General features: G+C 45.8%; 1 protein-coding gene across 2 annotated transcripts in view; it reads left to right on the top strand.

Annotated features, from left to right (window-relative positions):
* The window catches only part of WASHC5 (WASH complex subunit 5), a 415,933-nt gene that overhangs the window by 28,581 nt on the left and 360,556 nt on the right, over positions 1-26,796 (top strand). For both annotated transcript variants that reach the window (XM_078686781.1, XM_078686782.1), the window contains 5 exons: positions 1,786-1,931; positions 9,309-9,393; positions 9,623-9,723; positions 14,558-14,750; positions 16,943-17,095. In XM_078686781.1, the coding sequence (XP_078542907.1) occupies positions 1,786-1,931; positions 9,309-9,393; positions 9,623-9,723; positions 14,558-14,750; positions 16,943-17,095 (678 nt within the window). The remainder of the gene's footprint in view (positions 1-1,785; positions 1,932-9,308; positions 9,394-9,622; positions 9,724-14,557; positions 14,751-16,942; positions 17,096-26,796) is intronic.

Here is a 26,796-nt window from a genome sequence, read left to right on the forward strand (position 1 = left end):
GGCCACCGTCCCACAGATCGGCAAGACCAGAACCGGGGAATAGTCCTTCTCCTTCCTCGCTATATGTGAGAATTCACACACAGCTGACAAAGATACACATGCAACACATTCATACTCATGCAAGCACACAGATGAATAAATTCACGGATACACTCCATACCCATCCCACACATATACGGTGTACACACAAACCGACAAGGCCAACTTTCCACTATCACTTTACAGGGCACTTGGGTGCGCAGAGACACTTTGCATATGCTGATACACCAAAATACTTCTGTTGGAGGTGCAAGGGTAACTATTAGTTATGGTGTGCTCATTCCATAAACACCTTCTCCAATTCAGACCCTTTTCAAAGATGTAACTTAGCTGGATTTCGAGCTTATTGAGTGAATTACTATGGCATGCTGCATTTGAGTTTCAGTTCCTCATCTTCTCCTCATTGTCTCCTCTGGTGACGCAAGTCTACAAAATGAATAACTCTGTTATGCGAATACAATGAAATGGACCTCGCTGAAGCACCATTTGTAAACAAGAGCATTCACCACAGATACGGCATAGTCTAAAAAGCACCTACTCTCCCAAATCCAATGTTTTACAATCTGCTTCTGCTTTTCTGCAATTATATGAAAATATTGGGTGAACTTAGAAATAAACTGAATACAGGCAGCCAGTGCCATAAACAAAAACCTTAACTTGACTCCTAACAAGATGGGCAATTCAGTAGAACTGGATGGAAACCACCTCTACATGTGGTACGGTGAGTACTGTTTAGCCATTTAGCAAGGAGACTTGACATCTAATTCCACTCTTACCGCTTTACCTAAAAATGCTGGAAATAAGCGATGCCTCATTAATCTGGACAGGGCCCCAACACAGTAACATTTCCCATAGAAGGGTAGTCTTTGACCTTGCCTTCAGAATTATGCCTCCGCAGAAGTGGGGTAGCTGGAAACTATGGAACTGGGTGACCTGTGTTTTTTAATCTTAATCTCCCTATTTGGACAATTGTGTGTTCTTAATCAATCACTTTTTGCACATATTCTCCTGCTCTCATTTTTTGTAAGTGTTGGAGTCTTTACAATTATTCTAAAAACTCTGATTAAGTGCCTGGTTAAAAAGACACTGGACTGGATATCTTGGTTAGCGGTTGATTGGCAGAACAACCGCCAGTCAGTCATGCAGATAAGCTTTCTTAAAGATGCAACTAAAATGCCATCCTTTTGTCTATGTTACACTGCTATTGCCAACTTGTTATTTTGTTAACTGCACTCCACTAGAACATGGGTAATGTCACGTGTAGCAAAGTTTTTCATGTATTGGAAGTTCCTGCAATTGTTACGTGGAATCCTTATCTTACTTCACTCTTCAGCTGATTGTTGTAATTAGTATGCAGGGACAGTGGCTTGAATACTGTACTGGATAAGGTACAGGAATGCTGGAACTTCAAATCCACATCTGTTTTCTTTGCTTCCGCCATCACTTCAACATTATTTTTGCAGTTACCATTTGTAATCACAACAGTCATTTACTGTTTACTCGCTTTGCTCTATTCTGCAAGATTTCTTTCTATTCAGTATTCCTAAAACACAGTCTTTGTGGACACAGATGTGCACCGAAAGTCAACAGCAATATTAGTGCCACACTCAGAGAGCCAGTTAAGTCACACATCTCCTTAGAAGCACTTTCACTAACAACCAGACCTATTGGCTTTGCGAGTGCTTGTGAATGTGTTTTCTTTTCTGCAAAGCAACTAAATCACTTACATGTGTTTTCTCTTCACAGAATCCAGATGCTTGGGAAAGCAAGTTGGAAGCAAAGCCTGAACTACAGGACTTGGATGAAGAATTTCGAGAAAATAACATAGAAATTTTGACAAGATTCTACCTGGCATTCGAAAGCGTTCATAAATATATTGTCGATTTAAATAGGTATCGTACCACAGCTAGCTATCCTATTATTAAGCATTTTCGTCGTATAACACCATGTATTGGAGCGGCCCTAATGGATAAAGGAATGTTGTTCCAGATTATAGGGGAAGCATTTTACCTTGTTTTTTTCTGTTTGTGTCTCATCATATTTATTGCACATCTTTAATTCACTGTTTAATACTCGTATCTGTGTACCTCTTCCAGTGAATACTTACATTGCAATACTGTACTTGCTGAGAATTAGCAAACCATTTATACGACTCTATATGAATAGTTAAAGTTAGTTATTCTCTTATACTCATTTGCATTGCATACTTCAGTAAAAAAAAAAATTAATTAGGTTTCGAAGAAGAACAGCCTTGAAAGTAGATTCACTGCTATGTGAAATCACTCCAAACTTCCAAAGAGCCCAAAAGGTGCAACATAACCTCTTCCTATATAGTTGACCTATTAAATATCCCATTTTCCCACTGTATTGTAACTTAACCAAAACTTCACTTCTCTCCCCTGAGATAAAAAGAATTAAGATTCTGAGTGGGATGGGTAGATAAAGAGGAGTGAAAAGAGAAGAGCAAAAACAAATAGCAACCAACTGCTAGTGCCTTCCTGGCTATGGTGCCCAAAGTCAACCGGGCTAGATCAGGAGGCCGTTCTTTTTCCTTGAAAGCTGCTAAGCTATGGAACAGCCTACCCCTTCAACTAAGGTCTAACCCAGATCTGACTTCCTTTAGAAAACATCTGAAAACTTTTTTGTTTAATAAATACATTTCCTTTTCTTTCTGTGTCAACAGGTTTTAATTTTCTGTTCAAATTTGCCGGCAATCCTAGCGCTTGGACGCCTCCGGGCAACTACTTCGCGCTTTATAAAACGCATTTTCATTTCATTTCATCTAATTCGTTGTTACCCAAGCCACAACACTGGCTTTTTAGGAAGCAACTGGTATTGTGTACATATCTTACTACTTCAAGTGCAAAGTCAACCCTAGCCTTTCTGCCCTATGTTATCTCGTATCCTGGACAAATGGGAGTCTGCAGGGTCCACCGGTGAAAGAACATTAACTTTACCCTTACATGACACCCCCTACATGCTTGGATGCCACAGAGATGTTTCGCCTTTCATGTAATCAGTACTTTCTTAATCATTCACAGCTGTTACCATCTTCTGATGATGGTCCTATAGTAATATGGGATCTTTTCACCCTCCTTCACCAAATTCCCCATTAACGCAGAGCATGTAGTACCAGTTTGCTTTCTGTAGAACTACTCAATTTATGCACAACAGCTCCGCATCCCCCTGTTACACTGTTTGTTGGAAGTCATTTGACTTTAAGAATTGTCACTTGGGAGGGAGGATCAACTGAGAAAATGTAATTCTCCCAAAGACTCTGAATTGTAGCGAGGAGGGATGCTATCTCTGTAAGCTTTGGTGTCCCGAAAAACATGTTTACTGCTTGGTGTATATCTTCAGATATTCTGTTTGTGTTTCTATGTGTATGATTTATGTTACTTCACAATCTCATAAGTCATGTTTCACTTTCTAGTTGGTCTCAAAATCTGCTACTTTTGGCACTAGACAAGAGGTCTATGCAGTAGCCCCCTGAACATCATTCTCTGTTTTTGACGGTTGTTTTTCCATGGTTGACATTGTTTCGTCTTTTGAGGTAAACTTCTCATATTTTGAGATGTCCTGAGCGTCTTGCACTACTGTCAGAATTAATGACTCACCCTGGGACGAATCTGCTACATTGTATCTCCATGATGAACTTTACATACTTTGTCCATCAAGACGATGTCTTTGACTTGCATCAATTATAGTTTTTTCCTCTCCTGTTTTCAGCGTTTCTTCTGCAGGGTGGATCATCTAGGGAGGAAGACCAATACTTTATTTTTAGGTTTACAATAGCTCCTGATTATTCAGACAGTTGTTAACTGGCACCCAGGGTAGGCATACCCAGCATGAATTTCACCTTAGCAGGGTATAAATGGAAAGGTTATGATAGTCTGTTTATTAGCCTTGGCTAAAAGATTTGCGAGCAATATTTGTAAATGTTTAATATGCAAAGAAAAAGGTCAAAGGCAGAAAGACAAACCAGGAGGGAATCAAATACTCTGAGGAAACAAGGTGCAAGGTTTTATAACGAGGCCTCGTAATACAAACAGCAAAGGATATGATCATTGATAAGGAGCCAATGGAAAGGTTGATACCAGTAACTCAAAAGAAAGAGAAACTATTGAAGATAGGTTGGCAAACTGTGATGTTTCAAACTCCGAACATTGACTGTTTGAACCTTATTTGGTGAATAACTTGTGGATGGTGTATATTTTATGCCTACTTAACAGTGATTGGGTAACAGGGAACAAATGGTAGAAGAAGGATAAGTAATCGCAAAGCATATTTATATAATGGTATACATACAATGTATGATAGATAAGATCTGTGCACTCTGTGCTGTTAGTTTGGTAAACGGCTTCAGTCTCCAAGTGGATGTGGATCTGAGTGTCGTACACTTGAAATTGTGGATGGAGTTGTTCATTTAATTCAGCTTGCAAACACCTATCATTTTTAAATGTAACTGTCATACAGTTTATTTTTAAAGGGTCCACCATGTTGATTTCCTACTACTTGTCTTAGCAAACCCTATTGTGACTAGTGAGCACCGATGGTTGAGGAATGTTTTAATCCTTTGCGAGGCTGTGCCTTTGAGTCCTGCACTTGAGAACAATGAGATGAATTGCTCTGAGTCGCCTGAATTAGTTGCTTCCCTTCTTTCAGTCTGAATTTTTATGGTCCGCCGCAGAGTAGTTTTATTTTGTTCTACATAGTCGTACAGTTGTCTAATGCCTTCTTTTTCAAGAACTCTAGAATTGGCTAATTTGTAATCAGTCTGCAGTCGACTAGCATTTCAGGGTTAGCCATTGGTGCTAGCCGATGTGTGGTCAGTACAGCTCACCTTAAGATAAAACACGTAGGTAGAATTAAGCAGAGGTGTTAAAAAAAACAAAGAAGTGTAAGACGAGAATTGTCATGAACATGTCAGTCAGTAGGGACTGTAATGGGGAGGAACGAAAGATGAATGTCTTAGTTGTTGAGGAAAAGGCGACTAGGTTGCTAGCTGAATGATGCAAAAGAAAACAGATGTGTTAGTAAAAAAGAAATGTGATGGCCAAAAAAATCATGGGAATTTTGGATTTCAATATTAATCATTTTACTGAAATTGAATAGAAAAATAGTATAAATATATGAATACCAAAGGGTTATAGTGCCTTTCGCTTTCCATGCTGTTTTTTACTGAAACCAACAAAGGGTGCGCTGAGGAGGCATTGAGAAAATGTTTAAAAAAAATAAAAAGAGCAGCAGGCTCTGAATGACAACCTGACCATTCATGTCTGCCACACCTGACCCCTGTTTTGGCCTACTTACAAAGCACTTTAGTTGCCTCTGGCCCTCCACCCCCAACCAACCTACCCCGTCAGCAACTGGCTATTTTTGCCATGGAGACACAATGGTAATTGCAGACCTCCCACATTTCACACAAATATACTTAACTGACAACTATGTTGAGTTTTCTTATCTCAGGATCAAATCACAATCCCCATTGATCATATAATCAGACATGAAAGCATCCTCACCTCAAACTTCAACTGAACTGAACTAGATAAACTCCACTTAATGCACAGCTTCATGGAAGGTAAAAGACTGCCACTGCATGCTTCTTAATTGCAGTGTAATACCCGAACAAGTAGTTCTCAGATGTAGTGCATCCATCCTGGGAAGCCGAAAGTCTGTAATAACCAAGGTACTTACATCTGTTACATGTATTTTACTCAAACTAATACATTGATTATAGTTGTGCCATTCCATTTTCATAAGCCCCTAAATTCATGGTAACTATAGTGTTCATTTTAATATGCCAGAAAGAGGGTGGCAGCTAATTTTCATTCCATAATATTGGCTGTCATCTTATGTTTCATTTGATTTTCTCCATTAATGTATACATTGTCTATAAATAACTTCAACCCGCCTCTACCTAATGTTTGGAAAACTCTCAGAAAATGTTGCTGATGTTCTCTCTCTAAAGAAGATAAGGTAATTAGAGGTCAGTTTCAATGCTCTTAAGGGCCTTTTGTCAAAGAAAAACAACCTAAATGGCAAAAGTGTAAGATGACCGGACGATTACCAAACTTACAATACCATTGTGTTACTTTCCTTGGTTCCTGTGTTCATTATTTTCGTTGTAGATTTTGAAGACATGGTTCAGACTGATCATATATGTTTTCTTGTACTGACATGGCACTGTTTGGCTCACAGACTAGAACTTGCTGTGGCAGATACAGTTGATGAGGTTGCCGGGGTCAATCACTTCAAGATTTTCATGGACTCATTGTATGCCACATACAGCATGTCACCAAAAAACCAGAGCGAGCTAAATCTGGCCGCCAGCGAGCTATGTGTACAGCTTCAAAAGATAGGAAAAATGCTTGATACTTGACGGGTAGCATCCAGTTACAGATATGTGAAAGCTGTTTGGAACTGCTCCCCTGGCTTGTGCAAACATTTTGAGAATGCTTCTAAAGACCCATCCAGACCCATAAGAGACCGGAGTAAGTATGAAGGACTCTTGAAGGAGCTTACATCCTATTCTTTTATCAGAGATTTGGGGGTAATGTGTGATGCACTTCAAGAGCTCAAAGACGTTTCACTCTCCTTACAGAGGAGGGACATTACAATTGTTAATGCCCACAGACTTTTGGTTAGTCAAGTAAGTATATTTAGAGCAATGATGGACTTACCAGGAGAGTTTGCTTCTGCGGCTCAGAGAGCAGTTGACAAGGGCAAATTCAAGAATGTTCCTCTTTTCCATGGTAGAAGTAACTCTGTTACACTTAATCCAAATCAGTTTTACCAAAATCTGAATGTAAATATCAATAAACGATGTGCCCCGGATTCTGAGAAAGAACTTATAGCCAGCTTCAGTGTGCTAGATGCAGGCAACTTGTCTTCTGGTGATGAATGCATTCTTTATGGTGAAACAGAGATCCAGAAACTGTGTTCAGAGTTTCAGCTGCCAGCAAGAGATACTTTCCAAGCTTTTAGACTTTTCAAAGATTTCGGTGGAAAGAAAACCCCTAAAGCATTAAAAAAGTTAGTAGTTTGCATGGAAACCCTGCCAGCAAGTAATGCGGATTGCGAGAGAGGTTTCAGCGCAATAAACTTAATTGCTAGTCCAACAAGGGCCTCTCTTCTTGTAGAGACCATTTCTTCATGCTTATGGGTAAAACTCAATGGTCCTCCATTTGAAACATTTGACACAAAGCTGTATGTAAAGAGTTGGCTGGCAAAAGGTAACAAAACAAAATTGTTGTGAGAAACCTCAGCAAAATAGACACAGTGAATATCTTCAAGGGTTTTTGAAAATCCTGCAATAGATTTCTAAGTAATGTAAATAATTTTTATATGTTTTTTTTTTAAGTGTTTGGTATTTTATGGCTTATACTTAATAAATATACTTTTTTGCCCATTTTATTATCCTTTGCTGGATGCGACTTCATGATTTTCTTAAGCACACAATGCTAGTTATCTTGATTTAGACCACGCCCTACTCGGATTGGCCACACCCCTTTAAGAAATTTGCCACGCCCCTTTTAGAGCACCCCCAGGTTTTTTTCCCACTTAAAGCCCTGGCTAATGGGATAGCATAGAGATCGACAGAGAGTTTGGAGGATAGAAGTTAGTTTAAAAGAGAGAAACTCCGATTTAGGAGTGAGGGAGAGGGGAAACTAGAAGAAAGAGCTCGACAGAGTTTTGGGTAGGAGGCTAGGCGGGGGAGCGTGCATTTGAGAGAAAAGAGACAGGCAGAGTTTGAGTTTGAGGAAGATGGGAAACTTTGAAAGAGAGAGACAGGCAGAGTTTTGGTGTGGAGGGAAGAACGCTGGGTTTAAACGGACTGTGCATGAGACAGAGAAAGTGAGTTTGAGGGGCAAACTTTCAGTTTGAAATATTGTTTCAGGGGAGCGTTAGACGGAGGGGCAGACACCCCGGGCACAGACAGGCAGAATCATGATTGTATGCCTGTTCAAATTGCCACTAAGCACTGCCCCCAAGTTTTTTAGGACTTTACAAAGCTATCCCGTCCGTATTTGTTTTATGAATACAAATCTCCTGGCTAACGATTAAACAAGAGAAGACATGCCAAAATGAGGCTTTTTAATGATTTTTAGGTTGTACTGAGACAGTGGGCTGGTATTAAATCATTCAATTACTCCTGATTTCCAAGAGGTGCCCCCATGTTGGGACCCTTGGCTGGCATCAAGCAGAGCTCCTGTTTAAGTAAAAATAGAAGAAACAGAGTTTATGGGCTCATTGCGAACGCAAAGTGACTTTATGCTGAGAATCATCGCCTGCGCGACCATCAATGCTAAGCTCCAGCTGGACCTCTTTTCACATGGACAATGCCAGTCAATGAGGACCTGCATCACCTGCACTTCGCACCAACAGCAACCATCCTTGATGATCGACTAACGCGAAGCTCCACCTTTTTTGCACTACAGCAACAACCGTACATGACACTCCACCTGCTCCTCCCGCCAAAAGCCTCTTCCTTGCGGCCCCCTCCCACACGAAGGGAACTGCCTGCACTGGACTTGAGGAGGTAAATCTTCAGCAGTCTAACCACATCGCTATACCGAAACCATTCTCCATCCATTGCCGGCAACCCTACTTGTGACTTCCCTTGGTCTAGTGCAACCAGATAACCAAGAGTGGCAATTTGTACCTTTTAGTGCTATTTTTAACTAAAACTTTAAAAATGAATGTCTTTAGTCCTCTTGATTGGAATTTTGTTGTTCTGGTATAATTTTTTTAAATTAACATTTAGTTTGTTTATCCAAATTGGTTTGGGCCTTTTCCTGTGTTCTGTATTGACTTTATTGCTGTTTGTTGCTGCATAAATACTTTACACATTGCCTCTAAGTTAAGCCAAACGTATTTTGTGCCAACCTACTAGAGGGGTAAGGACAGGTTAATTTAGTGACTTTTGTGGATCACCCTGACCAGTGTTGTGTTTATTATTTGATTTGGGTTTCCACTCCTCTTAACTAATAACCCAATTTCTTAGAATGAGCTCCTGTCTGGGAGAGTCTCTGAACTCCCAGGTCTCTCCCAATCATTCGATATTGTTGGTAGACGACTCTGGAGTGGAAGGATCTGAAGCATTGAGAAACATATTGCGTTTGACTCAAAAATCGTTACAAAAATCATTGATACTATTTAAAACATTTGCCAGTTTTTCTATACCTGTATCTGCAAACTTTGATACAAATCTAATTTATCATTTGTAGATTTTTTTTAATATACTTTTTTTTAAAACTCATTTTCAGATATCTTGAAGATCTCAATGAAGGTGTTTACATCCAGCAAACATTAGAGACAGTGCTTCTTAATGAAGATGGAAAACAACTACTGGTGAATTTTGTTTTTTAATTACAGTCTGCTAATTTTAAATCACAACCGCAATTTAAATTATATTTGTGAACCACCTTTAATGTAATTTGTCCCCTGTGCCAAGGGTATTTAATATACTTCTGGATAATTGCAAAGATGGTCAAATTCATTTCTCTCTGCTTTTATCATCCTGCACCACTCTTAAATGTCCTCTGTTACTTACATGCAGTAATGTCTTTTTCTCTCATAGTGTGAAGCTCTTTATTTGTATGGTGTCATGCTGCTGGTCATTGACCAAAAGATTGAAGGCGAGATCAGAGAGCGGATGCTGGTTTCTTACTACAGATACAGGTTTGGCTTAGTAACTGCACTGATTTAGATGATTTTGTGATTATTATTTTTTTCTTAACATTGATTAAGTTGCCCCTGGCATGAAATGACATTGCAACTGCGTGTTTATCAATTGCACCCTACTTTCCCTTTTACCCTTCCACTCTATCTTTTGTCAGGTACATCAGTAATATGCTAGGCTTGGTATTCCTGATTCTTTACATTGTTTTTAAGTTAAACACACTCAGGTTAATTTGTTCTCTAGAGTCTTGCTGCTTCCTTCCCCTATGTAGGTGTTATCATCATATTTTAATTATATTTATTAGGCCTTGGAAGGATTTATTCCCCTGTAAAACACCATGTTAATGTATTACATTAAAAATCAATGTTTAAGGTCTGGCTACTGACCGCTTCAGATGACGGCAAACACATCAAACACAACACAACATTTAGGGTCTTTCTGCTAGCCTCCTTTCTTTAGCCATGGGGATGTTTAGGAGAGCCTTATTCAGGCATTGGCTTGATTGGCCCGCTGTTATGTTATGTACATTCGTAAAGAGCACTTTCACCCGGGAATGTAAACTGGTGCGAAGCAGGTGTGAATGTAGTCCAGCCTAAGACCTACTGAAATTATTTAAAAAGCCAGGAGTGATGTAATGTAGTTCTACTGTGAAAGGTTGATGGGGTTTGAATGATAGAATTCAAGGAAACGACAGTTGGGTGTTCCAGTTGATGGATGAAGTGAGAATAAATACCCTCCTGGCTTATCTTTGAATCTACCCTCGTATGGACTCCATACTTTGTTACATTTGGCGACAAGGTTGGGATGCCTGAGGATTTGCTCACCTCCGCAACGTGATTTGCGAGTTGTGGAGTGTCTGCTTGAACAGCGGTACAACAGCGTGTAGGGGAGCGGCAGTTGCACCAGCCGTGTAGCGGCGTTTGATTTCAAAGCCCCGTTGTTCCCACATCACTGATGTTTTGGAAATGTGTTTCATTTGGGTCTCTGACGGACCGAGAGCGTCATCGTGCGGTAAAGAAACCAGCACTAGCGGCAGTGAAATCAAGCCGAAGTGTTTGTGTCAGCACAATGTCCCCTCACAAGGAAATCAGCTCAACCTCACCTAGAAACAGGACTCAGCTATGCGTCATCACATTGATGGCCATCTTGCATGTTTGGGATAAAGTACATTTGGAGTGAAAGGATCATGAAATTTCATGCCTAACTTGTCGCGGATTGTGGGTCTTTGCATACCTTGCTCCACCATCATGGGAGCGGTGACAGGCACACCCCGAACACCCAGATGCGTGTCAAGGTCAGTGACAAGCACACCAGTTTTGTTTAGACTTGGGTTTGTATACATTACGTATCAACGTGGAAGCGGTGACAGGCACACCCAGATGTTTGTCAAGGTCGGTGACAAGCACACCACCTGCCTGTTGACTTGTTGTTATAGATATAAGTGCACATTCTAGTGTTTTTTTGTCCATTTTGGTGTACATGCAAGTTTTATATATAGTTGTTATTTCATTTGTGTTATCAATTGCAAGTATAGCATTTAGAAATTGTGTTATAGTACGTTTGTTCTGATGGGTAAAAGCTCCGTATATACATGGAGCATCGTAAGCATTGGTGAAGATATTTTGTATGTTGTTGCAGTTTATTTTGGCTTTGTTTTAGTTAAATGTTGGAGTCAGAACCTGTGTAGGCTTACTGTTATTGGTCATCATTTCTGTTTTGGATGACAATGAAGAATGTTCCAGCACCCCCTTTTTTTCTGACAAGTTTTGGGGAACCACCAGTAAAGTGGCAGAAATGGAAAAAGATTTTTTAACATCATGCCTGAGTTTGTGGCGCAAATCTTAGTGCGGAACGAAAGCAGGTGTTGTTACTTCACTGTTTGGGTGGTTAGGGACAGGAAATTTTGGAAACACTTATGGAATTAAGTGCTTCTGTTCAGAGAGGGTTGAATGAGTATGAGGTGTGTATAATGCAGCTGGGTCTTCATTTCTTACCAAAAGTGAGCACTATTATGGAACACTACTATTTTGGGTTGAGAGAGCAAGGGAAAGAAGGTGGTGGAAGAATTTGTAACTGGTTTGAGGAAATTGGTATGGAGCTTTAACGGAAGAAAGAATATGAGACCAGTTTGTGCTGAAATGTTCCAATGACAAAATAAGAGTGGAGTTGTCGTTAAAAAATGAGCCACCTCTTGAGGATATCATGATCATCGCCAAACGAGTGGAGCATATGGTGAAGTGTGCGAGTGAATTGAGTAAAGTGGGCAAACAACAGGCATAGATAAAGTGGAAGAAGTAGTTTGTCAAGTCAAGCAGAAGCCTATCCCTGTTAACAATAAGTCTGAAGAAGAAGAGCCCAAAGTGGTGACACAGTTTCAGGGCACCTGTTTTCGATGTGCTAAATTTGGACATACAGCCATTGCTGTTGTTTGTCAAGCTAACAGCGTGGTATGCAATTTGTGTGGGAAAAAGGTCATTTCTCAAACAAATTGTAGAGGAAGAAACAAAAAGCAAGTTAAAAGAGAAGTTAAAGAAGTTGTATTCCAAGTGAATGAACGTGGTGTGGAGCATCCGTCAGAATGGGTCAAGATTGGAGATAGTAAGATCAAAAGGAAATTTGATTCATGTTCACAATTTCCGAAGATGTGTTTGAGCGTAATGTTTGTGGTAAAGGAAAGTCTGATGTGAAACCCACAGGCTATGGTGGAACACCTATAAAAATGCTTGGGTATTTTCAGACATGTGTGGAGTGTAATGGAAGATTCGTTGATGCAAACATTTATGTTGCTGATCAAGGTGATCATTTCAGGCACATTTAGGCGTTTCACTCAATCCTAATGCTAATCCTCAAGGTCAAATGTAGGAAATAGCGGATGGAGGAAGCAATATGATGTGTTATTTAAAAATTTATTCAGAAATGAACTTGGGTGTCTTAACCCGTTCATTGCGTGCGGCAGCCAACGGCCGTCGTGAGCACTACCCCCGTAGTGCTGCGCACGTCCGTTGGCCGACGCGGCCCCGCCCGTGCACGGAAAACGTCTGCACTGTGGCGGATTCTACGCCGCACTAAAGGGTTTAAAGGATACAATCATCAAATAAACTTATAGCTGGATGCCAAACCTGTGGTTCCTAAGGTGAGGAGGATCTCTTTAAATATGCAAGAAAGGGTGCAGCAGGAAATTACTCGTTTAATTGATTCTGGAATAATTGGGCCGGTAGAGGCTCCGATTGTGGTGGCCAAGAAGGGTAACAACGAAATTTGTGTTTTTGTCCATCTCAGGGCCCTCAATAGAGAAATTGTTGCAGACAAGTTTACCCTTCTGAATATTGATGAGATGGTGTCAACTTTGGCTGGGGCTTATTATTACACAAAGTTGGAGTTAGCCTCTGCTTATCATAAGGTGTCTCTGGATAAGTCATCCCAAGAGCTGACAGCCTTTATAACACCCATGGGGGCTTTTAAAGTCTTACACATGCCATTTGGCTTAGTCTTAGCAGCTTCAGTTTTCCAAAGAATCAGGACAATATTGTAAAAGGTATCTGTGGGGTTCGTTGGTATCAAGATGATGTGCTGATTCATGAAAAGACAGTAGAAGAGCATCCCGTGCTCTCCATGCCACTGCAATCAAGCTATCCTGGCTGAAGAAGGGTGAAACCCTGAAACCTGTCCTGGGATGCTTGTTTCCAGTCCAGGGAGGACCTGGCCTGGCAGTTCGTGCTGGACTGTTTCCATTGGGCGCAGGGTCAGGACTGATTTGCATATGGCTGGGTCCAAACTGGAATGGCATGGTGAGCAAAAAACAATGGATTTAGGCCCAGATCTCTGTACTGTACTGTACTGTACAAACAACTCTGTGCAGACACACAATATGATTGGATGTTAACATGCTCCCAAAAGCACTAATTTTTGTATGTCACAATTTTGAATAGCACAAATCAAACCTTTCAGGGTGTAAGTGCATTTTGCAAGTAGAACAACGTGTGAGAGCAGGAACCTGCCTTACAAAGGACCTGAAGAAACACTAAACAGTTAGATGGAACCACAAACGTAGTGGTCCGTAACAGAGCAGAGTGGTAGAACAATGGTTAGATTGGAATTTTGCAGAACAGTTGAACAGAAGGTTATAAGAGCAGAACAACATACGAGAGGTTTGATAAGTTTGGAGCATAGAGGGAATGCAGTAGGTGAACAGAGAAGCGACAGACAAAAGAGAATGCAGAATAAGCCAACAATGAAAAGAAACCATAGCGAATGGTGGGACAGATAGCAGGCAGGGTGTGGGTTGACCATTAAAAGAATAGGAAAATGGGAGTGGTCCTACTGTAGTAAAAACATGACAGATTGATGACTTGCCAAAGAAAAATAATTGAAAATAAAAGAGTAAACGGAACAATGCACACACCAAACACAACACAGATAAACCAACTGGGCAGATATTCCTAGGTGGCTGGTCATCCTGATTCAAGTCTAAATAGGAGTTTTCACCTGTATCAGGATTACGTCTTCTCACATTTCACCCCATTTCCTGTGCACTAATTTTGCTAGGTAGTACTTGGCAAGAATATATTGTATTTCAATACATTTTATTTTCATACTGACGTTTCACTCCTGTTGGTGGTATATTATTTCTATAAATAGATTGGGAAGAGATTTATTTCAGTTTCGTAGCAGATGCAAATTAGTGGAAACAAATTGATTCACCACCGACAAGACCTCTGAATAGTTTGCCACCTAATATGGACTTTATTCTGTATTTTTTTCTCACACCAAATAACTTAAGTAGCTGTTAAAACTAACCTTTTATCATTTTGATTGTTTCTTTTATTGCTTCAGTGCTGCTAGGTCATCTGTTGACTCGAATATGGATGACATCTGCAAGTTGCTCAGGAGCACCGGCTTTTCAAGCCAGCCAATACCTAAAAGGCCTCCCAATTATCCTGAGAGCTACTTCTCTAGAGTGCCTATTAGTGAAACCTTCATCAGCATGGTCATTGGTCGATTGAGATCCGATGATATCTACAACCAGGTAAAGGCACCAAAGGAACATGTGATCAATGTTCAAATGTATGATTGCACCTGATACTACCAGTAAACCATCTGAAACATCTGGGAATAGACATGCTGAGGACATTTCCTTTCAGAGTTCTTTAGTTCTCTCGTTGAACACTCTGCTACGTAACCCATTGAAATAGTCATTTACTGTGGTACAGCCAGTCGGTGAAATTAAGCAAATTAGATCTCGCATAGACTGGGGGCTTTTAAAAATGTGAACGCTTTAATATAAAGTTCGATAAATATGTTCTGTTAGTGTAAGGTTCAGTTTCATATTTATTTTATTTTGCATAAACCATTAACTCAGAAAAGTAGGTATTTAATATGGCTGATGGAATTGGTGGGCTGCGATTACATACATATTTAAAATAAGATTACAGATAGTAAAATAGATAATGGTGTTAGCTGATAAAATACATGTGGGGTATGCAGAGACCAACATGTAGCCAATAGTGTTGAGGGCTACAAAGTCTCCTCACCAACACAGTGGGAAGACGTTCAAATACCCAGTGTCTCCACGTGGTGACTAGTATTATAGTATATCGGAGCAGATAAGGAACATAGATATGGAATATTCAAGGACAGAAAGATGGCTGCTAAAGACAGATGCCAACTTCAAAGGTGATATATACTTTTGTGTGCTAATGGTATAACCTAGGTTACCATCCTCCCTTAAAGGGCATAAATAAAGTATATGTTTATTTACTAATAATGTTTTAATTCAAGTTTTAAAAAAAAATGCACTAAGTACTGATAAGTATGATATATTGAAAATGTTTCAATGCTATGCATGGTCGTAATAGTCTAGCATTTATATAGCCCTTACTGCCTTCAACTTGCAGTTTTGAAGCTCCGCACATCCAGCTCCATGATACGTTCTATATTGAGCCCAAAAGGTTGGGTGGTTTAGCGCTCTTTCCAGGATTTTAACCAGCAGCTGGAGTGTTACACGCAAACCTTGTTAACTGGTGCAAAACATGCTGCAGTATCTCCAGTTAAAAGAGATAGTGTGCTACAAGACACTTCCTTGAGGGTGGGATTTGCCAGCAATATGCTAAACAATTGTTTATGCTTTGAGTCCAGTTTCATTGTGTCCCCTAAGCTTTTATCTGAAGCTATACCTCGGAGAGTTTTATACCTGCTAGCGAGGTTTGTGTGTAGCAATCCAGCCTCAAGTTTAAATCTTGGACAGGACACTCAAGTGTCCATACCTTTTGAGGGCGATAAAAAATATATCACTATGTTGGGCCATAATATTGTTAGGCAGATGGAGCTTCAAAACTGCAAGTCTAAGAGTGCTTATACTCTTGTTGGCATTATATCAAGATGAATAAAATCCAGTGAGCTTTAAATGTTATCAACAGGAACAGAGTAAGCATTGGGGTTCTCCTAAAGTGGTGGCAACATCCTAATGGAAATTTTCAGTAATTTGTTTACAATCGATCACAGCAAAACATGGATGGCGAAGTTTATTTCACAAACATTGACAAAGCATAGCAGGTTTGTCACTTGTGTTGGGATGCTATTCTGCAAGCACATACAGAGTAAACACACAGTGCAACTCACAGACACCTGTATTCTCCAATGTGTGCCCCTGTAGTGAACCCACTCAATCAGTGCTGTAGTGTTTTTGTTAGCTGGTGTTGCATTGTTTTCTCTTTTCAGCTGTTTGTCACAGGCATATCAGTTCTTACCCATTTCAGTGACCCTTGCCAAGCTGACCTCTTAGCTGTGGTGATATATCTGATCCAAATCTCACCTTCATAAATTCACAATTTTTTCTGAACTCCCCTTTCTTTCTGTCTCTCTTTCTGTGGTTTATCTCTCTTCGCTGTCCACTCTCAGCATTCCATTCGCAGCATCAAATGACAACATCCTCCTTTCTAGCACATACCATGTTACATCTGTCAGCCCATCTTCTGCATTACCTCGAACATTATTGAACTATTGGATTTTGGGAATCCAGCCACCTATTTTAGACTAAACTTTCAATGCACCCAAAATAGTCATTCTTATTAGTCAATTTGCCATTTTGTGGTGCCAAGACATGTGTCCAAAACAAAATAAAATGGTTCAGAATTTGACCCTCAATGCTCTTTTTAGACCAGGAATTAAAACAAGCATTGAATGTTTGTTTTGTGCTTTTCTTTTTGTCATGTGTTTTAGGTCTCTGCTTATCCACTGCCAGAGCACCGCAGCACAGCCCTCGCCACTCAAGCTGCGATCCTGTACGTGGTGTTGTACTTCCAGCCTTCTATTCTGCACAGCCATCAAGCCAAGATGAGAGAAATAGTGGATAAATATTTCCCTGATAATTGGGTAAGTTAGTTTTATTGTTGTGCAACTGATTTTATGTTGAAAACAGTAATTACACATTTCTGCAGTTAACAATAAGGGGTTGATTCCGATCCGGTAAAAAGCGCTCCGAATCGTCGTACGGAGCGTTTTTTCCCCGTACGAATCGTACCCGTACACGTCCCATACGTACGACGAAGTACGATTTGTACCAGGAGCCGTACTCCGTTCGAATCGTACAGAGACCGTACGAATCGTATCCCTGTACGATTCGCCTTCGGAACCCACTGTACGCGACGTCTGTACGGTTCGAGGCTGCTTTTTCCGATCCGGCAAGTACGATTCGTGTTGGGTACGCTCCGTACGACCCTTTTTCTACGGAAGCTGAAAACTCCCATAGAAGCAGAGTTCGCCCTAAAACAGGTACGGAACGCCCTCCCCCCACCCCCCTGGGTACGATGAGTACCCCCCCATGATCGTAGGGGTACGGCTCGTACACCCCATGATCGTAGGTGTACGAGCCGTACCCCTACGATCATGGTGTGTACGAGCCATACCCCTACGATCATGGCGGGTACGAGCCGTACCCCTACGATCATGAGTTGTACGAGCCGTACGGTGTGTATGTGAATGTGCGCTTTTCCGTACAAATCGCCCTTACCTGACGTGGCCCGTACGAATCGCGTCCTGATGACCCGGTCTGGATCGTACTCGCCGAGTCGTATGGTGTGATTGTGGAAAAGTCAGCCAAAATACACCTGATGCCCAGGCTGCTGGCGCAGGACGCCTCTTAGTTCCCATCTTGAACGATTACCAAATAAAGAGACGGGCGCTGGAAGCAGGAATACAAGAATAGAGTTTTATTTCTCATGAGGAGAGCCTGTCATTTCGGACACTCGCATAGTGTCTTCAGGAGGTGCTCTAACAAGTTTCTCTGAGGCTTCGTCTTTTATACACAGGTTTACGATTCACAAACATTCCTTATTATAATAAAGACGCTTTGAAGTAGGAAAAACATGCTTGGAATCCCCGCTTCAGGCCTATTCCCATACCAATCGCTCAGATGTCATCCTCCCCTCCTGAATGTAACAAGAGATTGTGATCTCTCAGCTGGACATTCCTACAGGACACGAGGGCAGGAGGGGATGATCAGGTCAAAGGTTGGTCAGGTGGTAAGGTCGGACACTTCGGTTGGTGTATCACGGGTTTTGTTATGCTGGGCAGGGAAAAGAGGGATGTATATCCACGAGGCTTGGTCTTAGGACTTGGGACCGGGTCGATAGGTCAAGTGCAGCCGGGGGGGGGGGGGTTTGTCAGCTGAGGGGAAGGGTGTTCTTTGGGAGGAAATGGGGGGTGTGGGTCAAGCAGGAGTGCTACTTTTAGAGAAGGGTCACGCAGAGGGTGAGGGTCTTGTGGTCGATGCATGAGCAGTGCGCGCGGGGAGGGGTGTCGGGGGTTTAGCAAACGGTCAGAGAGGCCACGGTGCCTAAAATAGCTGTCGTGTACATGTGTGCATGGGTCTTATGCTGGCGGGATAACACAGTCAGTGTTTCGTAATTATTTGTTCTGCTTACAACAAGGGGTACAGTGAACACAAATGAACGCCGCTTATGTACACATACATTGCCATTTTCAACAGTCGCCGCTTTTTTACATAAGCAAGTTCAATTTCTATATAATCGATGCGATAGGCAGAATGCAATACATGTTAATTTACATTGGTTGGGTTCTTCATACAAGTCTAGAGATCGGCATAATACTTAGTCGAAGTCAATCAAGAAAAGAGGTTTCGAAACATTATAGAATCAAGTTCAGACTTTCTCTTCGGTGACATCAACATACAGTAAGAGTAATCTGATACCTTCGGGTCTTATCAGTGCTTTGGAAAACTAGATACATGGGTGACCGATGAAACATTTTAGAAAGCAATACAAAATGGCTGAGGGAGGAGTTCAAGTTGATACAAGCAATTTGGTCAAGGGGGTGAGTAGAAAGTTCAGGAAGGGGGGTTTTCGTCACAATGTCTTTTTAACGGAGTCCGTCTTCTTTTGTTAGCGCTGTTGAGCACCGGCGGTGGAGCTATAGGTCCAGCTCGGATTCATCCTTACACGCTGCAGGGTGCGATCAGTCCTCTGCTGTTAGATCACAGTCCTGTTTCTTAACTCATTGTCTTAGGGGTGCCTCATGCTGGGCACCTGCGTGTCTTTCTTTTTCCGTGGCAAAACCTTATTCCATAGTCAAAAGTTTATGCGAAAGGGTGATGTTGTTGAATAATCAAGGGAAGAGAGGGCGGAGTGGGATCAGATCTTTGAGCACATCAAGGGACCAAAAGGAGCAAAGGATAACGAGCAGGCAGGCCCATCGGTCGGGCTCAAAGAGGACGGGGACTTCAGGCACGAGTGGGGCAGCAAATCGAGGGCTTCAAGGCGGCCCTTTATTCCTTAATCTGCCGAGTTTGAGAGTGGTGCCTCGTCCCGCGTCTCGTTGCTCGGTGGCTCCACCTTTGGTCGCGGTCACACGTGCTTCATGATCTGTGGCCAGGCTGTGCGTCACGTCCAGCTCCTCTCCTCCGGTGATTGTATCTTTGGATGGGTAAAAAATAAGTTTTAGAAAAACTGGCCGGAGAAGACATTTATACATCTCAATTCCGTCCCCAATCCTATGTAGGTGGGGGATAAGTTCATCGGTCACAGTCAGAAGTCATCACTTATGGAGTATGTAGGAGGGCATTACCATTGAATTCATAAAACCTGTTTGGCGGTCATTCGTGACGTATGTGGAGAGAAATTGGACCTTTATACACAGTGTATTATATCAAAACTCAAAATCAAGTCCTTATGTAGAGACTCGCCCTTCCCTTTAACCCAAGTATCAACAATCTTACATTTCCCTTCGGGGTCGGCTAACTCTTGTAAGCAGGGGCGTTATCGTCATGAAGAAGGGGGAGGGGGGGGGCGTGGCTAGCAGCCGATGCCAGCGGACGCAGCCTAACGAGGCTCCCGTCCTTAGCCCCGATAAATCCTTCATTTATCCCTCAAACTGCGCGGACTCCCCGTGATAACCGGGTCGAGTCCGCCCCTGACGTCGGAGCCTGCCTGGGAGGCGCGCCGAGCGTGTCTGTCGCCCACGGCCGGTGCTGCGGCCCCCGCCGGTCCCGGGCGGGACAGATCCCAAAATGGCGGCGTGGATCTCCGGGAGCCAACGGACTGAGCCCTGAGCGTCCTAGCGCCCAAGACCCGGCTACGGCTACCTGAGCTAGGTGAGAGCGGACCTGGAGTAGCTGCGGGATCGAGGAGATCGGGGCAGAGCCAGCGGTGGACTGGGAGAAACCCGGAGGCGGCGCTGAGGAGGGGGGCGCCTCCCGTGCCTCTGGGGGGCTCAGAAATCGAGGTCCCGGCTTCTGGGCCTGGGCGGCCCCGGTGGCGGCACTGTGGCGCCCGATCCTGCGCTAGTGTGTGCAGACCGCGGGGCGGCAGCGAGGACGCCGCCTAGCCCGGAGCACTGGTGGGGCGCCCCCACGACCTGACTGAGGTGCCTGAGTGGGCTCGATCCAGAGGGTCAAGAAGCTGAGCGTGCAGTGACTCGCCGCCGGGGAGGCGGTACACGGGCCCGGACTGAGAACCCAGCAGCCCCACTTTGACGAGCCCGAGTGGGGGCCCGGCGAGCTCCAACGCTGACCTGAATATCCGGACAGAGCGCCCACTCCCGGGGGCCGTGCCCCCCCCCACCCCCGCGCACAGCTGCCCCGTTTCGTTGCACACCACCCAGGAGGAGCCGGTAGGTGTATGCGACATCCTGCGACGGCCTGGCGGGGCGGTCAGAGTGGCGCTGACCAGCGGGACGGCCTGGTCACAGCGGGGTGAGCTCCTGGGTGTGGACATTGGAGCGGTGGGTTGATTGGGGCCGGGCGAGTGCTAGGCTACACTCCGACAGCAGCGAAGCGGTGACTTCCTGGCGGCCGTGCATTCCGCCGGCGGATGGCTGGGTGAGATTGGAGGCTGGCGGCCCCGCTCCTGGAGCGACATCCGGGCCCACCGCTGGGAGGCCTGCACCGGAGGCAGAGAGGGTCAATTCCACGCAAACACCCTGCGCAGCAGCAGAGGCATCGGCGGCCCGAGGTGGTGGGGGAGAAGCGAGGAGACGACGCCAGTGGGCGGCATGGGGGCTTAAACTGGCCAGTGGCGGGGAGCCAGCTTGGGCCTAGATAATGGCTGGACGGCTTTGAGTGGGCGCCCCTGACCTTGCAGACTGCGGACTACTACAGACTGGTCAGCGACGGCTCTGCATCGACGGAGTGACCGGCCAACTGGCTACGTGCCTTGACAATCTCGATCGCCTCCACGTTTGCCCGGCGGTTGGCCCGGAGGAGGCATGGGGAAACCGAAAGGGCCAAAAGGTGATGCGGGAACGGCCTCGGAGGCCCCGGACGCCATGCAGCATACCCAGTCGGACTTACTCACGATGCAGGACAGAATCCTGGAAGCTATAGCGGCCACGAGGACCGCCTTGCAACAAGACATTGCTCAGGTGTCGACGGGCCTGGGACTCCTGCGGGCAGACCATGGGAAACTGGCCGACAGGGTCAAGGACGCAGAAATAGTCCTGAAGGAAGTGGTACCAGGACAGAAAGCCTTGGAGGGGAAACTTACGGACGCCCTGGAACGTATCCAGACGCTGGAAAGGAGGGCGGAAGATGCGGAAAACCGAAGCCGGCGGAACAATGTACGCCTGGTGGGCCTTCCAGAGAAAAGCGAGGGGACGGACACGCTGGGTTATGTGGACAACTGGCTACGGACAGTGGTGGCGCCGGAAGGCCTCTCCCCCTTTTTCACGCTGGAAAGAGCTCACCGAGTGCCTGCCAGACCCCCCAAGCCGGGGCTCCCCCCGAGACCGGTGGTGATCAAAGTCCTCCACTACAGGGACAGGGACTGGCTTCTGCAACGTGCGAGGGAAGCGGGCCCGTTCCAAGTTGACAATAGCGCAGTCACGTTGTTTCCGGACTACACCTTTGAAACCCAAAAGCAACGAGCTTCATTCCTCTCCATTAAAAAGGAACTGCGGACGGAGGGACTGCAATATTCACTGTTATTCCCGGCGAGACTCCGAGTTTCGGTGGATGGGAAGGCACTGTTCTTCACTTCTTCAGCGGATGCCTGGGCCTGGTGGGACTCCTACAAGGCTGGAACGGACGGGGCCCACCAACGGGCGGCTGCGGAGGAATTCCAAAGGGGCGCGGTGAGGCGATCGAGACGAATTCGGAAGAGGGGCCAACACCAGAAGCGACTGACGGAATCACAGACAACGTTGGAACGGGAAGCAGCTCTGCAGGCGGTGAAAGAGGTCTCGGGATCGGAGGCCCCACAGCAGGAGGAGGACTCGAAATCGATCTCGGAGGACAAGCAGACAGGGTCGGAGACTGAACTGTCGGAGGTGGACAGCGTGAAGGGCCCGACGGTGACGCCGCAGACGGCGGAGGAGATCTTCGGCAGCTGAGTATTGAACTAGGGAGTGTGGGGGCTGGCGGCGTCGGTCTGGAGGGACGGACGAAACTGGCCGTTGGAGCAGGCTGCAGTGAGACTGATCTACCGTGAGTTTGGCTGTACAGGGAGGGGCGAATGGGAAACGGGACGCTAATTTTTGCTGCGGCAGCTAGTACACGCACCCAGAGGCCCCTAAGGCCACCGCAGTACAGACTGCGGGCTAGAAAGTTTTGAGAGCATTTTGCTCATTTGTTTGGACGGGGGTAACTCTTCTGCAGTTAGGTCCTGTTCTAGGGGGGGTGGATGTCTGGAGATGTTGGGGATACTCAGGACAGGGAGGGGGGTAAGGGTAGGGGTACGGAGTTGGGGAGGGGTGTAGGACAAGGGAGGTGGGGAACGAACAGATTGGGGAAGAGGGACGGGGGGGCCTTTACTGGTGTCTGGCCACTGTGGAACAGGGCTCTTGGCCCTCAATGTCAAGACTATGGATAGTGTGGGATCGTTGAAATGTGTGTCATGGAACGTGCGGGGTCTGAACTCGATGACTAAAAGGCACAAGGTTCACTCATACCTAGTCCGCAGAGGGGTTCACATTGCCTTCCTACAGGAAACACATTTGACCAAACAGGAGGGGGTAGCGCTCCAAAGGAGGTGGAGGGGTCACCTGTTTTACACCACATACTCAGCGTTTGCCAGGGGGGTGCTGCTATGGATTCGGGCTGGGATCCCCTTCCAAGTCACTAGGCATACAGAGGACCCGGAGGGTCGATTTGTAGCAGTTGAGGGTTTGCTCAGGGGCCGTGCCATAGCGCTTTGCAGCATTTATGCGCCCAACACTGAACAGGCACCTTACTTCACTAAACTCTCTACGCGATTAGCAACCTACTTCGCGGGGCCGATATTGCTGGGGGGGGACTTTAACTCTATAGCGGACACTACGTTAGATAGGTCACACCCACCGCTCCATGCTTCCCCGGTGCACAGGCTAGCGAAACATAGGGTCCAGTGGCAGGGGCAATGGGACCTCACTGACGCATGGCGCGCACAACACTCGGCTGAGCGGGACTATTCCTTCTATTCCAGCATGCACGACCTACATTTCCGCATCGACGCATTCCTATGCTCTCCTCAGGTTCTCCCGTCAATTGCGCATACAGAATACCTCACGCGTACAATATCGGATCATAACCCCCTGCTGCTCACCCTGGCCTGGATGACTGGGACTGCTCCGATTCCGACGTGGCGGCTCCGGCCAGACACGTTGGATGACCCGCCCTTTAGAACAGACTTGGAACTCAGAATCGTCCAATATTTTACTGAAAACGAGGGGACCACCTCCTCCAGGGCCGCTGAATGGAATGCATTCAAGGTGGTGGTAAGGGGGCACTGTATAGGGAAATTCGCGGGGACGAGACGGACGTTGGTAGAGGACGTGGACAGGGCGGAACGGACGCTGCGAGCGGCCGAGCGATTGAGGCCCGGCCGTCCTGACCTGCAGAGTAGAGTTAGTGAGGCGAGGGAGGCGGTGGCGGTTGAAGTTGAGCGCCTGCGTTGCTTCGATTATAAAGCTTATGTGACCAGGACACTCGCTGAGGGGGATAAGACGGGGACTCTCCTAGCCTGGCTGGCCAACCCTCACAGAGGGTCCACCCCAATACTGTCCCTGGCGGGAGCGAACGGGGAAACCTATCACACGCAACCGGACATAGTGCGGTGCTTCCAAGATTACTACGGAACCTTGTACGGGAAGGGGTTGGAGAACCGACCTGAGGCGACGGAGGCCCTGTTGGCAGAGGCCCAGTTGCCCCAGTTAGACCCGGAAGACGCTACGGCTCTCGGTGGGCCGATCGGCCTCGAGGAAATTAGAGGGGCTATCAAGAGGATGGCGCGAAACAAAACGCCGGGGATGGACGGTCTCCCTATTGAGTTTTACGTGAAATATATGGAGCTCCTGGCCCCGAGACTCAGAATGGTGTACAATGAAGCCAGGGAGAAAGGTGAGCTGCCCCAGTCGATGCGCGAAGCGATCATGATCCCTTTGCTTAAACCGCGCAGAGATAGCGCGAACCCGACGTCATACCGACCGTTATCAATGCTGACGACGGACTACAAAATCCTGAGCACGATTCTGGCCGGGAGATTGATCACTCACATGACGGGATTGATTCATAGGGACCAATCGGGCTTTATTCCAACCAGAAACACGACCCATAACATTCGGCGGCTGCTCAGGCTACTGGCGGACCCCCCACAAACGGCATTAGCCCCAATGGTGTTGTCAGTCGACATCGAAAAAGCCTTTGATAGCCTGGAATGGGACTACTTATATGCAGTGATGCGGGGGTTCGGTCTCGGGGAGGGTTATATAAATTGGACCACAGTGCTCTATGCACGGGCGGGTGCGAGGGTGAGGGTGGGAGCTTTGATATCGGACCGCTACGATGTGAACCGGGGGACGAGGCAGGGTTGCGCGCTCTCTCCGCTGTTGTTTGCCCTGGCCATGGAACCGTTTGCAATGCTGGCTAGACGGGGTGATGCGTACCTCGGGCTGGAAGTGCGAGGGACCTACCACCATATATCGTTGTATGCGGACGACCTTTTGCTGTTTTTGGATAACGCTGATGAGGCGGCCAGGGGTGCGGAGGATCTCCTCCAGAGATTCGGGGCGCTCTCAGGCTTAAGGGTGAATTGGGAGAAGACATGCTTATTCCCACTCCGGAAAGGGGAGACATGCCCGACGACCACCAACAGAGTGCGCTGGGAACCTGATTGCCTGCACTATCTTGGGACCTACATATACCACGATCCCGCCAACTTGTTGGATGGGAACATCCGGCGATGTATCCGAGGGTTGAAGGGCAATATGGCTTTCTGGGCTACCCTCCCCCTGTCTATGACGGGGCGAGTGTCCCTCCTCAAAATGATCGCCCTACCGCGGCTATTATACTTTTTTAGAACCTTGCCGGTATGGATACCGGGAGAAGTGTTCAGGCGCCTGAAGTCCAGCATAATAGCTTTTCTATGGGGAAGCGGCAGACGGCGTATAGCACTGACGACTCTCATGCGGCCCAAGGATCAAGGAGGGCTAGCGGTCCCGGACTTTGAACTCTATTATTTGGCAGCGCAGCTTCAATTCTTTACGCAGGAAGTGGCAAGAGTGTACAGGGGGCCGGAACATGAGAGAGACGCGGGCACCCCCCGCCATGTGCTGGCCTATATAGCCCTCCAGCAGAAGCTAGTGCTGAGTGGATTGACCCAGGAAGAAAAGACTCTACGATTATGTTGGACTCGAATGCAAAAGCGTGCTGGTCCTGGTCACCCTTATGCCCCAGAGATACCGTTGGGGATGTTGACGGCACTTCCACATGGGGGGGATTGGTCGAACCTCCAAATGTGGGAAGAGGCGGGACTTCAGATGGTGGGGGACTTATACTCCGACGGGGTGCTGATGGAGTTCCGTACTCTGCAGGAACGCTATGATCTCCCACGGGGTGACTATTTGGTGCATGCAGCAATAGTGCGGGCGCTTCAGGCACATTGGGGAGAGGGACTGATGGAACCTGTGACGTCCTTGGCATGTCAATATACGATGATGTCAGCAGGAATGAGGAAGGCGGTTACGTGCCTTTACTCCCGAATGCATACAGAACATATCCCACCACTAACACGTCTCAAAACACAATGGGAAGAGGACTTACAGAAGGAAATCCCAGACACGACATGGTCCCAACTGCTTCAGCGAGCAAGGAAGAGCACCAGAAACGCCCGTTTCCAATTAATACACCTCTATATCCTACACAGAGCCTACCTCACTCCGAATAAGATAGCGAGATATTTTGGCGCAGTAGATGCGGCATGCCCCAGGTGCACATTAGTTGGCGCAGACTTGCAACACATGCTTAGGACCTGCCCGCGCATTCAAGAGTACTGGGAGGGAGTTGGGGACGCCCTAAATGAGGTCACGGATAGAGCACTGCACTATGATAGCGCGGTCGTCCTCCTACATTGGTTCCCACATACGCGCAAAACAAAACTGTCGAGTAAATTTATTGACATGGGCCTTCTGATCGCAAAGAGGGAGCTCACTAGGGGTTGGAAGTCAAGGTCAGCTCCGACACACACGAAATGGCTGAACGAATTTCTGAAATGGGCAAAGGCAGAAAGCACACTCAGATACCAACTGGCCCGGCGGACAGCAAATGATAAGGCTCAGGAGGCGGCGCTGGCTTGGGAGGCCCTAGTCCA

This window comes from Lissotriton helveticus, chromosome 4_1 (assembly GCF_964261635.1).
Source record: "Lissotriton helveticus chromosome 4_1, aLisHel1.1, whole genome shotgun sequence".
In the NCBI taxonomy this organism is placed as follows: Eukaryota; Metazoa; Chordata; class Amphibia; order Caudata; family Salamandridae; genus Lissotriton; species Lissotriton helveticus.